General features: G+C 36.8%; 1 protein-coding gene across 1 annotated transcript in view; it reads right to left on the bottom strand.

Moving 5' to 3' along the window:
* Nucleotides 1-14,155, bottom strand: part of RYR2 (ryanodine receptor 2) — a 416,925-nt gene that overhangs the window by 285,240 nt on the left and 117,530 nt on the right. The window contains 1 exon segment of the mRNA XM_056487752.1: nt 229-249. Within this exon segment, the coding sequence (XP_056343727.1) occupies nt 229-249 (21 nt within the window).

Consider the following 14,155-nt stretch of genomic DNA (forward strand, 5'->3'; position numbering starts at 1 on the left):
TGTGATCAAATTTAAAGAGATAAAATTCATTGTGGTAACATGAAATTTGCTAGGACAATTAGAGAGTGACCAGATTTTACATGACCATGTATTCACCTCTTTTTCTGGTTTTTTTGAGCCGTGCAAGTTGAAGGGTCATGAACACACAGGGAATCAAAACAGACAGGTTAGACTCAGTGGCAACATGAAACATTTGGGATCAAGTGAATAAAAGACAGAATCACATACCCATTTTTCCACATCAACTAGCTGTAGAAAGAAAAAGCAAGAAATCAGTAAATCTCTTTCCTTAAATACAGCATATCAAAGTCTATTTTGAAGTTAACATTTCATATTTTCAGAAATGTATCTAGTATGAAAGAAAATGTATTGTACTCTATAGCTTCTAGTAATGAAGATATTCTCCTGCCACCTTCTCTTTAAAATGCCAATACCTCGCTTTCTGTCTTTATTTTGTGGAAAGCACTTCAAATAATTCTAGATGATTCTAAATTCTAAAAGTCAAAAATGTCCATCCAAAAGCAGGTAAGAGGCAGCAAAGGAAGACTGATGCTGAATTATTTCCACACTGCATTCAGTACCAACCATTCAAAAATTCAGAACACAGTATCCTACAAATCGTATCTCTATTTCCTCTTGGGTAAAGCTCTGCAATTAGTGAACACTATTCACTTGAAAAGGTTTCATTGCTGCTATTCATGCTTTGCCATTTTAAAGAATGCCATAAGTTAAAATTGGGGGTACCTGTCAAACCCTGATCCTACAACCTGCAGCATATGAGAGCATCTTGCATATGAACAGAGAACAGCACATAAAAATGTCATCAATTTCTTCTATGGGGAAGTGAAAATAACTCCAAAAGCTCAAGGTTTTATATTAACAAAACTCTTTCAGGAACCATTAAGGAAACATTTTAAATTACTCTCTTTAAAAAGTCTTTGGACTATCTTACAGTCTCAGAAAGGATTGAGAATATCTACTAGAACATATTGCAGCAACTAGAACAGCTAGAATGCCACTACCCATTGAATTGTTCATTGACTTTATTTTAATGGACACCAGACAGCTTCATGAGACATGTGCAATATTTTCCAAGTATTTATATGCACACACTAATTCTACATTGGTATATTCATGTTTAAATAGAATGTCTCTCAGGACAGGACCTTGAATGGTGCATGTAAACTTGTCAAACCATACAGTTTGACACCTACATGGGAAAGACAATGAATTTATCCAGACAGATCTGATTCTGAAAGTGTGGCACAGTGCACAGCACAGTAAGATCTTCCATTTGTAACTACAGCCATATTTTATAGGCCTTCTGCTGTGAGCTTCCTCAGGGCCCTCCCAGATACTGCTGTGCTCCTGCTTCACCTCTGGGAGAGCCCTTTGAGTCACTCAAGTCACAAAGATACATTTCTTTCTCACAGACCACTTTGTCACAAGTTCTAAAACTTGTTTGTGCAACATATGGAGACAAAATTTGTGACCTGGACATGTAGCATCCAATTTGGGGGAGGAAATAGGCATAAGCATGACAGAATATTATATTTATTCATCTGGAAATTTCTAGGAATGCAGATTAGGTAAAGCTAAAAACAAATAAGATTAAATAAAATATCCAAGAGTAATTGTCCTAATGTAGACAAAATAAATGTAAAGCTCCCATAAACAGAAATGAAACAATGGATACCTCAGTCTAGCACATATATCTAAGATCTAAGCTATGATTCAGAAAACAGGCAAGCAAATGCTTCACAGCACATCAAAATACAGATTCTGTTTCACACTGACACCTCCATCCTGTGTCTGTCTTCAAGACTAGAAGCTATAGGAACCCTTATTCCATGGATTTCCCAGCACCAATTCAAAGTCAGGAAACGTTAAAATTCAAAGTTTCTGCTGCTGTATATGCATTGGTCATTAATCCAAGAGGAGAATTGAAAAAAAACTTCAAAACATAACAAAACACAACAAACAAAAAATCCACATACACACCAGAAACTGAACAAACAAATAAACAAATTCTAATAGTCTCATATACCAGACCACATTTTGTTAACTATTTTTTTTTTGAGTGCTTAATGTTCCTTGGACTTGAAGTTACCTGTTCTTACTATAAATTACTCAGCTCAGGTTTTGCTGAGTTGTCCACGTGCTGAGAGGTGTAGATCTTTCAACTGGTCTAGGAAGGTTTAAAGTTCAGGATAGGTTGGGGGCATGGTAGGCAGGGACTGGCAGGCACTTCTTACGTTCCCTCTCACTGTGGCATCTCACAGTAACTGCTTCATTTCCATCATACATTATGTTAAACACAGTCCAAAAGAACAGTACAATCCTTTCTTTCTTAGAGCACTGGAATTTTTAAATTGAAATCCAGATCCCTGGAATTCAATAACTTTTCTTCATCCAGCTCATTTTCTCTCAATGTGACCATTAACTTAAAAAAAAAGTTTAGATAGGTATATACTGATTTTTCTCTTTTTCTTTACCCAAAGAGTATCTGGATTTACAACATTTCCTTCAGCAGAAGATGCAGGATCTATATTAAAACATATACACCACAAAGGCATGTGATACTTAGAAATATTCTTTCCTCATGTACCTGGGTACTCAAAGATTTTGTGAGGAAAAAGAAAAGAACATGACCCTGCCTAACACCGGAGATCAAAATTTAGTGAGTACATTGCCATATGACAATTCTGAGTACAGGAATTATTATCTTGCCATGAGAACAGAGTTAGGAAAAGACTGAAGGACAGAATATCTCTGGAATTTATTTAGTGAGTGTCTTATACTACAATAATCATTTTATAGAAAGCTTCTAATTTGTACTCAAAATAATTATTTCACTGCCTACTGCTAGCAAGCAGCCACCAACATAAGTTAATGAGTAAAAATTATGACACTTGAAACTAGAGAGTGTAGACAATAAAATGGTATGGACCCATATATCTGAGTGTCTAAAATATACAAGTAGTGCTATAAAAATAAACCAAAATATTCCAAAGAACCAAGTTTTGTTCTAAGAACCAAGCAAAAGATCAAAGACAGCATTTAGAATGATGAAATAATCTCCCTTCTTGAGCTAGAAGAGAGCACTGTACTACAGAGTCTTATACTTCCCTTAAAATTTCATGTAGCTCCAGTAAGAACTCTCAATGAGGAACACACAGCCAAAACCTAATAATTTACTGCTATGCTAATCCAGAAACTTCAGAGTGATCTACACTTGCTGACTTCTCTTTAGAGGCACATCAGAGCTCCAATCTTTTCAGTCAAGCTTTAATTTTAAATGCATTTAATCCAAATTGGAAAGCTGGTGTTTTTCATCTTTTTTCCCAAGCACTGCAGATACCCAGAACTACACTAACCAAACATAAAAGCCAGTTAAAAGAGCAGGAATGTTATTCTGCTACCCCTACATTCTCTTGCCATTAGGAGCTATGAACTAACTGAAGAGAAATAAAGAGAGATCTCATCACCATTATGAGGAGTCATTCACAAACTCATTTTTTAAATTTGACAAAAAGCAAGCTCACAGAACATGTGCTGAATATCCACTAATACAGAGGCATTAATTACGAATGCAAAAGCTGCAAAGTAAGCTACTTTAAGCTATGAAAACAACCTCCCATTCCTAATTCTGGCTTCTGTATTCTGTTTTCTTTCATCGTCTTAAGCAGCACACAAAAACACTAAGGAATTTTATTTCACAGTCTATAGGAGAAACTCAGCTGACTCTGGCGAATCACATTCTCTAGAACTGCCATGATACTTATAATATATTGCCATGATCCACAGATGGGATTGTGACTGAAACCTTAATGAAGAAATGTATAACATCCACTAGTAGATGTTACATCTTCCCTTGCACTTAAACTCATTTTTCTGAACCAAACTCTTTATTTTTAAAATTGCCTTTTTTTTTTTTTTTTTTTTTCAATTTCTCTGTTGTGGAAACTGAGAACACACAGCAAAAACTTTGTCTAAAAATTTAATAAAGATAAGCAAGGTGAGAATAAGTAGAATTGAAGTAGATTCAAAACTGAATTGTATTCTTCTTTTACAACAATTGATTAGCTTCATAGACACCTTGACTTGCTGAATTTAATACTTAACAAGCTAATTGATGATACACCTTCTCTTCCAGCCAGGGTTGTCTTCCAGCGTAGACTTTTGTCTTCAAGACATTTCAAAAGCTGTGCTTTCATGTCTGTTTAGTTTAACTCCTTCCCTGAATGCAACTTAGATCAGAAAATGTTACTGGGTAGAAACAAAGTAAAGTTCTCTTCCCCAACACAATTTTTTACTGACCATCACCCTAGAAAGAAAACTGTGAGCACATTAGCATTCTAAGGATCATGGTAAGGCAGAAAAAGCCTTGCTGCTCTCTACATCCAAAATAGGAAACTTGCCTAGGATAATAAAACATTTTCTTTCATGCCGTACATCCTCATCCCAAACACACTGCACCCACTAAAGAGCCCATATGCCAGGCCAGAAGTATTTGCATGTCACGAATCCTGTGATTTGAAATAGATAATGATTTTATTCCTGTCCTTGCTTGACCCTGAGGATAAGCAGAATGCAGAAACACTGTGCCTGCCATTCTTGATCTTTTCCAGTTCTTGCAGTTGATCAAAGCACAGTTGATCAAAGCCAAGTCTTTTTTTTTTTTGTGCCTTATTTGAAATGGCCTGCTAACAATCACTTCTGATGCTACACAAGGTGCACTGAGGAGAAAATGACATTAAGTCTTTCTCTGTAAAACCTCCGTGCTTTCATTCCCACTGTTTTACTTCAGCACTATGTGCAGTATGGCATCTCTACAATAGGTGGGAGTAGTCAGTATTTTAAGTAGAATATGACTCTAAACTATTTCATCTTTTCATAAAGTTTTCTACTGGTAGCAAATATGTATGTTTTGTATCTACATGACATAAAAACCCACACTGCATTAAACACCAAGATCCTCTTCCTCTCCTTCCTCTTCTTTCTGTCACTTTCTTTCTTTGCAGTAAGAAGTACTTAGGTTATGTAAACTCAAATGTTTGGGATGGCAGACCTTGCAGTAAATACAAATTAACCTAAGTACAAATTAACAGCAGCTCTGTCCCTCTTTATAACACGCCACCACCTGATACAGACTTATCCAAAGAACTTCTTAAGAAAATTACTGCATTTTGTTATTTCAGTGAGTTATGACTGGTACCTGCAGACAGCCCTTAGACTAATGAAAAACTCAAAGTATAGAAATAAGAAGCTATAACTTGGCCTTTTTGCTTGAAAGTTTGATTAAAAAAACTTTCTGGTCAGTACTAGGAAACTAAAACAGCTCTGGTTTGCTATACCAAGAAACCCCTGGTTCATTTCTGACCCTTCCTACACATGGGGGTTCTTCTGGCAAACCTGAAAACATTTTCAGCCTGTCATATTCACAGCTGCTGTTAGCTTTCAAATAGGTTATTAACTAGGCTACTGTAGTGTGAATCAGAGAGCTAACATTGTCAAGAGTGCATTTAGCTGCCAATCTTCATACTATTTTTTAAGGAAGTACCTTGGTTACTTGGCTTATTCATTAACATACAGAGCACTTATTAAAAGAAATGGGAGGTGTTACCTCTTTCCGCTGGCATGAGAGATGAAATTACTTTCGCCCTCCTCCCTTGCTGAGAAAATGACAAAGCTGCCAGCTCCCTGTGTTATCTTGCTGCTTACTAATACAAAGTAATTAATGAATTCAGAGTTCCACAGTTGGAGACAGGTGATTTGAATATTCAAAAATCCACCAGTTATAGTTGCATTCCTATCCCAAAATGGCTCCATTCTGTCTTAGAAGCACAGGAAAGCTTTTCAGCTCTGTGTGAAAACACACATTTTCTCTATCCCTTAAACACAGGAGGATAATTGTACATGCAAGACACTTGCATGTGATGACTCCTTCACACAGCCCTTCAGATCAGAGGATAAGGGCTCCACTTTAATCCACAGCAAAGACTATCCCACACATGAAATTAGACAGCAGTTTGCTGGTCAGTGGCACAGAAAACAGATTTTAATAAAACAAGGCACCAGGAGGAGTGATTAATCAGCCATGACTGGATGATTAGATGGGAGTTAATAAGCTCATGATGCAATTTAGCTAGAACATTGCCCAACTGATGGGTATCTTGCAGACAGCATTTTCCTGAAAAATGAAGTTGTCAACTATTGGAGTAGAGGTTGTGAAATTAAATTTTTTCATATTTCAGAAACACTTCAGCCTTGGATTCACACACAAAGTGTGCAACCAAATGCTTTCATTCTCCTAATAAGGTCTGACATAGATTTATGAGTGCACAAGTCTGAAAAATTCCTAGCCTTAATTACAATGCTTTACCCAATATTACTGAGACTTTTAAAAACATGATATTTGTTTGATGGCTATTTTCTCCTGTTGTCCATGAGTTATTTCTGTATCCATTTCAGTGCTTCTCTAATGTAATTTGATTTGGGGTGTGGGGGTGGGCAAGGCAATGACTGTGATATTTGGAAGAAAATACAGACATTCTAGAAATAATGTTACTATGGAAGGAAAGAAAAGATGGATATTAGTGTCAGTAAGCAAGCAGCACACCCGCCAATCAGTTCTGCTCCAAAGTTAAGTTTCTCCTGTTAGTAACAGGAATGACACAACAATATATAGAAACAATCAGTCTCACATGATGAAAAAAATGTGCAGCAGATCCAAAACCAACAGCATAAATAAAGGAAATAAAAGCTATAAAAAGAAATTAACACCAAAAAAAAAAAAAGAAAAAAATTATATTGATGCTAAAGAAACAGATACCCGTTTTTAATTGTTATACTCTAAAATCAGTACAGAAATAATTGTCAGGTTTATGTTAGAAAGATAATTAACTCAATAATCATCTATTTGGTTATGCCAAACTGCAGAATAAATGAAATTTTAGCTAAGCAGTTCCTCACTGAAGACTGAAGTCTTCACTTAGACATGAGTGAATGTTATATGTTTGCATCACTCCCTTTAATAATCACTTTCACAATCCCCTTTTAAAGAAGCTCTTTCCAAATTTCAACTACAGTACAGTTCCCCCATATTTGGCTCTCTGAATCTGACTTCTTGATTAGTCCAGTCTTGCTCTCAATTTGAAGTGATCCTATAAGCCAAAATAAAAACAAGAAGCTGATGGAAATGAAAAATCCTCCCAGAATTAGGAAGCAAAAGAAAGGAAATTTCCCTTTGTGAAATGCAGTTAGACTGTAAAAAGGAAATGGGTATCAACCAAAATTTTCTAACTGCTTAAAATACAAGTAGACTAAGAATGCAAGAAAGATTTCAGAAAATGTTTTCTTCTCTATTATATTTAAACCAACAGCTATATTTGTAGCCTTCAAATCCCCAAGAGATTTCCATGTCAACTTACATGGAAAGCCCCTAAACACTATCCTATCCTATCCACAAAAGGTTTCAACGAGTGGTCTGTGGTAAAATACATTGTGAATAAGATGCCAAGGAGAAAAAAGAAAGAGGAAAATAAGATGAGAGAAAAATTTTTTAGCATTTAACAAGACCTTTTTGTACTTCACTGATAAACTATCAGATATCAAGCAGAAATGATCAAATTTAATAATGAAGATCCACAAATCAGTTTATTTCAACAGTCTTTTGCTTAAGCTTTTACATCCTTGTGTTAAGGCATTATTTTTCTTTATTTTTTAACTCCAAACCAATAAAATCTATGAAAATTATTAGAATTTCACTAGGAAAAGTTGGAAAAGCTACTGGAATTTCAGAAGAAGTCTTAGTAGAAAGCTTATTGCATGTGCTGTTTCTTCTCTCAGCCCATGCCACAGCATCCATGAGTTGAGAAAGGACTCAGCAAACTGGGTAAGGTCAGACATCTGAGCTACAAAAAGGCTGAGCAGTCTCAAAACTCAGTTTATGTTTTTCCATGCAAAGGTCTCAGTTCCCTAAAAATTTTTTATTTTATACTTTGCAGCATCTTGGAGTACTCAGTCACAAGAAGCACTGAAGTCCCATATTGCTTGCAATAATACCAAGAAAGCATATAGAAAGAGAACTGTGGTCTTCTGGGCAGAGGCAAATGCTGGCTGCCTAACATTTTTCTCTGAAGATCTCCAAACCCACCAACAAGTTGTTTCTTTAGGACAAAGGTTTTGTATTTCTCTAAGTAGCATACCTAAAAATAAGTGACATATGGCTGAGGAGAGAGAATAAGAAACCCCACCTGAAATTTCTTGGAACAGAAAAAGGATTTAATCAGTTACTGACATTATTAAAATTTGGGCAAACGCACAAGTTCTTTTAAGAAGCCAATCTATACCCAGTAAATCACTTATATTCTAACAAACAAACACCACCTGGAAATGGAATTTTACAGGAAGACCAAAATGCATGAATACTCAGATAACTAAAACAGTTTGTTGCCAAATGACCTACATATACACTAGACTATGTCAATTTACCACATTAAATAGTCACCACTAAGAAAAAGCAGGATTTCAAAATTTGTCATTTTCCTTCTGCTATTTGCGTACTGTTATCTTGTGACTCATCCCAACATTTTTTTAAATAGAAACATCTTTCCAAAAAAGTGAGTGTTCTGCATATTTGTCAACAGACTGTCAGCTATCAAAGGCTGCTTCAGGAGTGGAAGCTGCATGTAGCACCGTCATTACAAGTACATTCCATTTCATCAGCAGAAACAAGCATTAACTACAGAAAATCATATACAACAATACAAGACTCCCCAGACTGAAGCAGATGACAACACCCAATATAATTAGAACACAGGTTTGCTAGCAGAAGCCTGAATACCCTTTGTTCTTGTCAACTATCTTTTCTTTGCCCTTCTTACTTAAAAATACATTATTTCCATAAAGAAAAACAAGGTTTGAGCTTTCACCCCCATCACATAAAAAAGGAAATCAATGCCTTATCTATTTATACACAGAGAGAATTACTATTATTTAAAAGACTAAAGGGCAACTAAATGTCAAACTAGCAAATGCTGAAAAGACTGTAGCCTAGGCAGAAAGAGGAGACTGCAGGGGAAAGGGAGGACAACCTTCAGAACTCAGCAACTATCATGTTTGTCAAAAAAAAAATTTATGGATCAAGATCAAAAGCCTAACTAAATGTGGGGATAATACCTTCTCACTTACCATGTTGATAGTACATGTATATTTATCAGGCATGCTTCTGAAGAGGAAGATGTCAATCCAGACTGCCTGCATGAACACAGCAGGAGGCTTCACTGCTGCTGAGATCCTGCAAACACTCCAAAATGGATCCTGCTGGTGTGGGACCCACTCCCCAGCACAGAGGCCAGAGGCAGCTCAGCAGAATGGCTGCACAGGATGCTGTCCCAGAGCCTGCAGTCCTGACTGAACCTTGAGGAACAACATCCTGCTCACAAGAGTGGCCACTCAAACACTAAAAAACTGAAGTCCAGGTTTAGGAAAAGCTGAGTGATCCTGACACACACTGAGGCAAGCTCAGGGTCTATAGGTGATCCTGCCACTCAAAAAGGCAAGTCAGTGCCCCTGTGAAGAGCAGGGGTTCACTGCTCACTCAGGGTTTCTCTGCTGTGCTCAAGTCCCAGACTCAGCTACAAATAAGGCACCTGGAGGCCAGGGACAGAATCTCACCTCTGCCTACAGAGCTGCTCCCCATTCTCATCCTCTCTCTGTTTACCTAACACCCCTGGTCTTAAATCCCTCCATTACTTTCATTCTCCTTCATTCCACCTCCAACTCAAGAGTTCTTACCAACCTGATAAGTAATTAAAAAACAGCAATTCTCTATGATAAGAGAGAAACAAAACCTAGGTATGTTAACTTTAGACCTGAAATAGTGTAGCTCTCACACTACAGTAGTACTTAAATACAAGACTGAGGCACTCACCTGCTTGGAAGGTTCTTGTTTCATTTTAATAATTGAAACAAACCATTTGATGACTCTCCAGCAAAATGTCACAAAACCAGAAACCTTCTTGGTAAATCAAAACTACCACAGTCACTGAGGAATAGCTGGGCATCCAAAGAAATATTTTCTCCAAAGAGGAATGCTTGTTCCAGAGAGCGGTGAAATAACACCTGTTCTCACTAAACCTACTAGTTTTGCTAAGACATCATAGATTTGCTCAGTGATGTAGCTACCATGAATTCAAAATTCCTATTGCCCTGAGGAGGTGCAACTACATACATGGAGATGAATCCTCATGTGTAGCATCCCTATCCAGACCTGCCCAACAACAGAGTTCATTGACAGCCACCAAGAAGTGGTGCATTTATCAGCAACTCTCACAGACACACCACAGAAGCAATACAGAGATGAACCCACTCCCTGCCCAAATTCAATTCCTTCCCATTTCCTGTTCAAGACAGGAATCCTGCTCAGTCCTACATCAGTTCTATCTCTTCTTTTAATGCCACCCTTGTTGGTGTTGTTCAAGTGTAACCCCTATGGGGAGGACCATTCACATCTAAACAAACAATATGGAAGTCTATGATGCATACAGAACACCATTAGAATCCAAAGCACCCCGAGGTGCTGAACCCTGCAGGATAAGGAGAGTTAGGAACAAATTCACATTAAAAAAGTCTTGGCTGAATTTGAGGATTAGGGTGTTTTGTTGTTTTCTTTGATTACTACAGAAGGTATTGGTAACTCCTGGAGATTGAGCACACTGAGCACATTTCAAGAGGGAGAATCCCACATGTAATCTCCCAGCTCCAGCTGCTGAGATCCTATGGAGCTGCCTGCTAGGAGACTAGTTTCTTGCTACACAGTACTGCAGACACTATTAACATTTTCCACACCACCAGCCTCTGTAGCACTGCTGTGCATTTCCAACACTGATAACATTTTTCACCACTCACCAAAATATTCTTTAAATTTCCTGTTATAAGTTGGAGTTGGAAAAAAGACCCTTCCGTTTTAAAATTTTGAGCCAACCTAGCCAAATATTTCAGGAAGCTATCCCTATACAAAGCCATTACAAGACAATTGGAGATATTGAGAATTTTCATATATATTATGAGATGCTTATTGAGTATACATAGCCTGTTTAAAAACTTTGAATAAATATTACTTCCAATCTCAGTATAACTGGACAAAAGTAAAAGTTAAGCTGTATTTAATTTAAGGTCTTGGGCTTTACAAATAATTAACTGTACGGCTGTGTGCAATGCAAAAGAAGAGAATACAACATTTGAGTATCCCTTTAACCAGGCCTTGACTCAGCTGAGAGATTAATGTAAAACCGCACTTTGTACAATCAGCAGTAGTAGAATTGTAGCAGACAAGAATCATAAATAATCATGAACAATTTAGTATCTCAAAACATTTTTGACTAAGCTAAAGTATTTTGTATTTTCAAATAAAATACATATGTATAAAGTATGTTGTGTTTTCAAAAAATTATGCTTTTACCAAAAAAGTTAATAAATTAAAGGCAAACAGAAAAATGTCACTTTTATGATGCATCCTTTCACATGTCCATAACATTTTCAACATCAAATCTGCCTCATGCAACACATAGATGAGAGGGTGGTCATTTCCACTTTTGTTTCATTGCAGCTTCTTATGCAACTATTGTACTAAATATTGATTTAAAAACTCTTCTAAAGACAAAACAATTATATGCTATCCATTTTATGCTATTCACTACTGTAAAGCTAACCTCATAAGTGTTATTTCCATTCTCACAATACCCCAGATGACTTATGAACAGATATAAAGAATGCACTAAAATTAATGTAATACACAAAGCAGGGAGGTTAGTCTGAGATGCCTAGGACCCAATTTCTAACATTATTTTATGGGTAGCTTTCATCATCTATGGTCCTCAACATGTGTATAAATCAGTCCTGAGATACGAAGACAAACAAAATCAGAAAAAAATGCAAGTAGCAATCACTGCTTAGCTTATTGATTCCAACTGCTTATCTACACTGGCCTGGTCTAAAAACTCAGTGTGTTACTAGCTTTGTCATGACATCTGCTAGCATTAAGAAAATGAGTGGTTTAGGAGACTATCTCAGCTTTACACAGGATTGAGCAGCAAAATTGAGACTCTTCAAAATTCTGAAACAGCATCTGAATGTGAGGATTTGGTGGGGTTTATCTTTTCATCATTTTGCATAAATAGCCTTTAGTACATTAATTTCAACTGCTGATTAAAAAAAAAAAAAAAAAAAGATTTGGTTCAGAAGATGAATTTAGCTGTATAAATTTCAATTTTGCTGTGCTTAAATTTCATTAAAAAAAAAAAAAAAAAAGCCAAGCATTTTCAGGACCTAACAGGGAACCTTTACTGAAAAGCATCAGTATGCTGCCATACTTGAATTTAACAAGCTATAGCTTATAGATTGCACAGGGATAATACCTAGAGAATTGAGAGGTAAAAGACAAAAACAACCAATCCCCTTTATTTGCAATCCAAGTTAAAAACCCACACAGTACACCTTGAGTTCCTCATTCTAATCTCTCTGCCAGTATTTCTCAGCTGTCTTTGTGGCAGCTCAGTACATAAAAGTTCCAGTTTCAGTGACTTTTATATTGCTTATATTGTCAGCAACTTTTTTTTCAACTATTCTCTGTTTGTTACCTAGGACTACATAGAATCTGAACCAATTTTTGTTTTAATCTTCACTTTCCCATTCCACTTCCATGGCAGAACTGAACTGGCTACAGTTCTCCCTAAATTTCAATTGCAACAATGCCTGAGAAGTCTAAGAACATCATTCCACAATTAGATTTTCCCTTCCATGAAGGAAATGTTCTTCTTCACATGGGTTAGGAGAACACCCAATAGTATCAAATAGAAAGAAGTCTGCTTCCAGCTCTGAACCTCCAGCTCTCTGGAAGACCAGCCCTCAAGAGGTGATAGTGGCATGGACAGTTTCACATCTTCATTACCAACCAGGAGGATAGGATAGGGTATCCAAGCACAGCAGATCTTCATGGTATACAGTATTTGATTAGCACAGTTCCTGGGCAAATAAATATCGGGGAAAATGCAGCAAACTGCACACTGAAGTGTTCAGTAGATAATACAGCAACTTAGATCAATTTGTGGGAAACTAAAAAGGGATTTAACCCTACATTTCATTTTACCTAAAAGTAAACAAATTTCAAGCATACTAGGCAACTGAGAGCCAAGTTTTTCCCCTGTATAATGAAGTCTAGAAAGACAAAGAGCAAAAAAAATACACTTCAAGCTTCCTCAGAAAGAAAAAAAATACAGCATGATTTTATGAATAAGCACTTAAAATCATTTGAATATAAATTGTAGAGTCCTACACTCTCCTGATGTATTCTAGTTTCTAGTTTATTATTTCATTCAAAACAGAAATTATAACTACTTACACAGTCCCCTTCTTGCTACAAGTGACATGCAAAGAAATCCTTACTTATTCCACTACTACATTTTTTCTAGTATGCAATCAAAAAGCTGGCACTTGAAGTGAAAGGACACAAAAGCAGCTGAGAGAAATCCATTGGGTTCCATTGAGGATAAGTGAGTTTGGTGCATCTGTCCTGCTGGAGTCATTAAAACACAATTCCAAAGGAAACACATTACACTCCAAGTGCAGATGATTTTAGCAGCGAGCAGCTCATGTAGCATGAAGCCTAGCCATTAGCAAAGGAATTGAATGTTCCAAACACTTTGCTGATAAAACTGGGAAAAACAAAAACCCTACAGGAGTCTCATACTCCTTTATACACCTGAACAAAAAAAAAAGCCCATGCAGACACCTCGTGTTGGCAGAACAAAGCACAGATCAACAAACAGCAGCTCCAGAAACTCTCAACAGAATAGATGTCTCTTACTCTACACCCTCCCAATGATACAAGATTTTCCTATGGATGTATGATACAACAATTGGAATGGTTTGGCACTCACCAGTCTTCTGGTAGACCAGAGTGAAGAGAATGTTTTACCACTTCTGACAAAAACTAATTAAAGCTGCTGTAAAAGACAATTTATTAATAGAGTTCTCAATCACTCCAATGGGATGGTGCAGTTAAAAACAATTCTTTGTTTGGGATACAAGGTCTCCCATCCACACACAGATGTACACCACACTGGCATGTGAAAGCAAGTCACATACACCT

Source organism: Oenanthe melanoleuca, chromosome 3 (assembly GCF_029582105.1).
Source record: "Oenanthe melanoleuca isolate GR-GAL-2019-014 chromosome 3, OMel1.0, whole genome shotgun sequence".
Taxonomy (NCBI): domain Eukaryota; kingdom Metazoa; phylum Chordata; class Aves; order Passeriformes; family Muscicapidae; genus Oenanthe; species Oenanthe melanoleuca.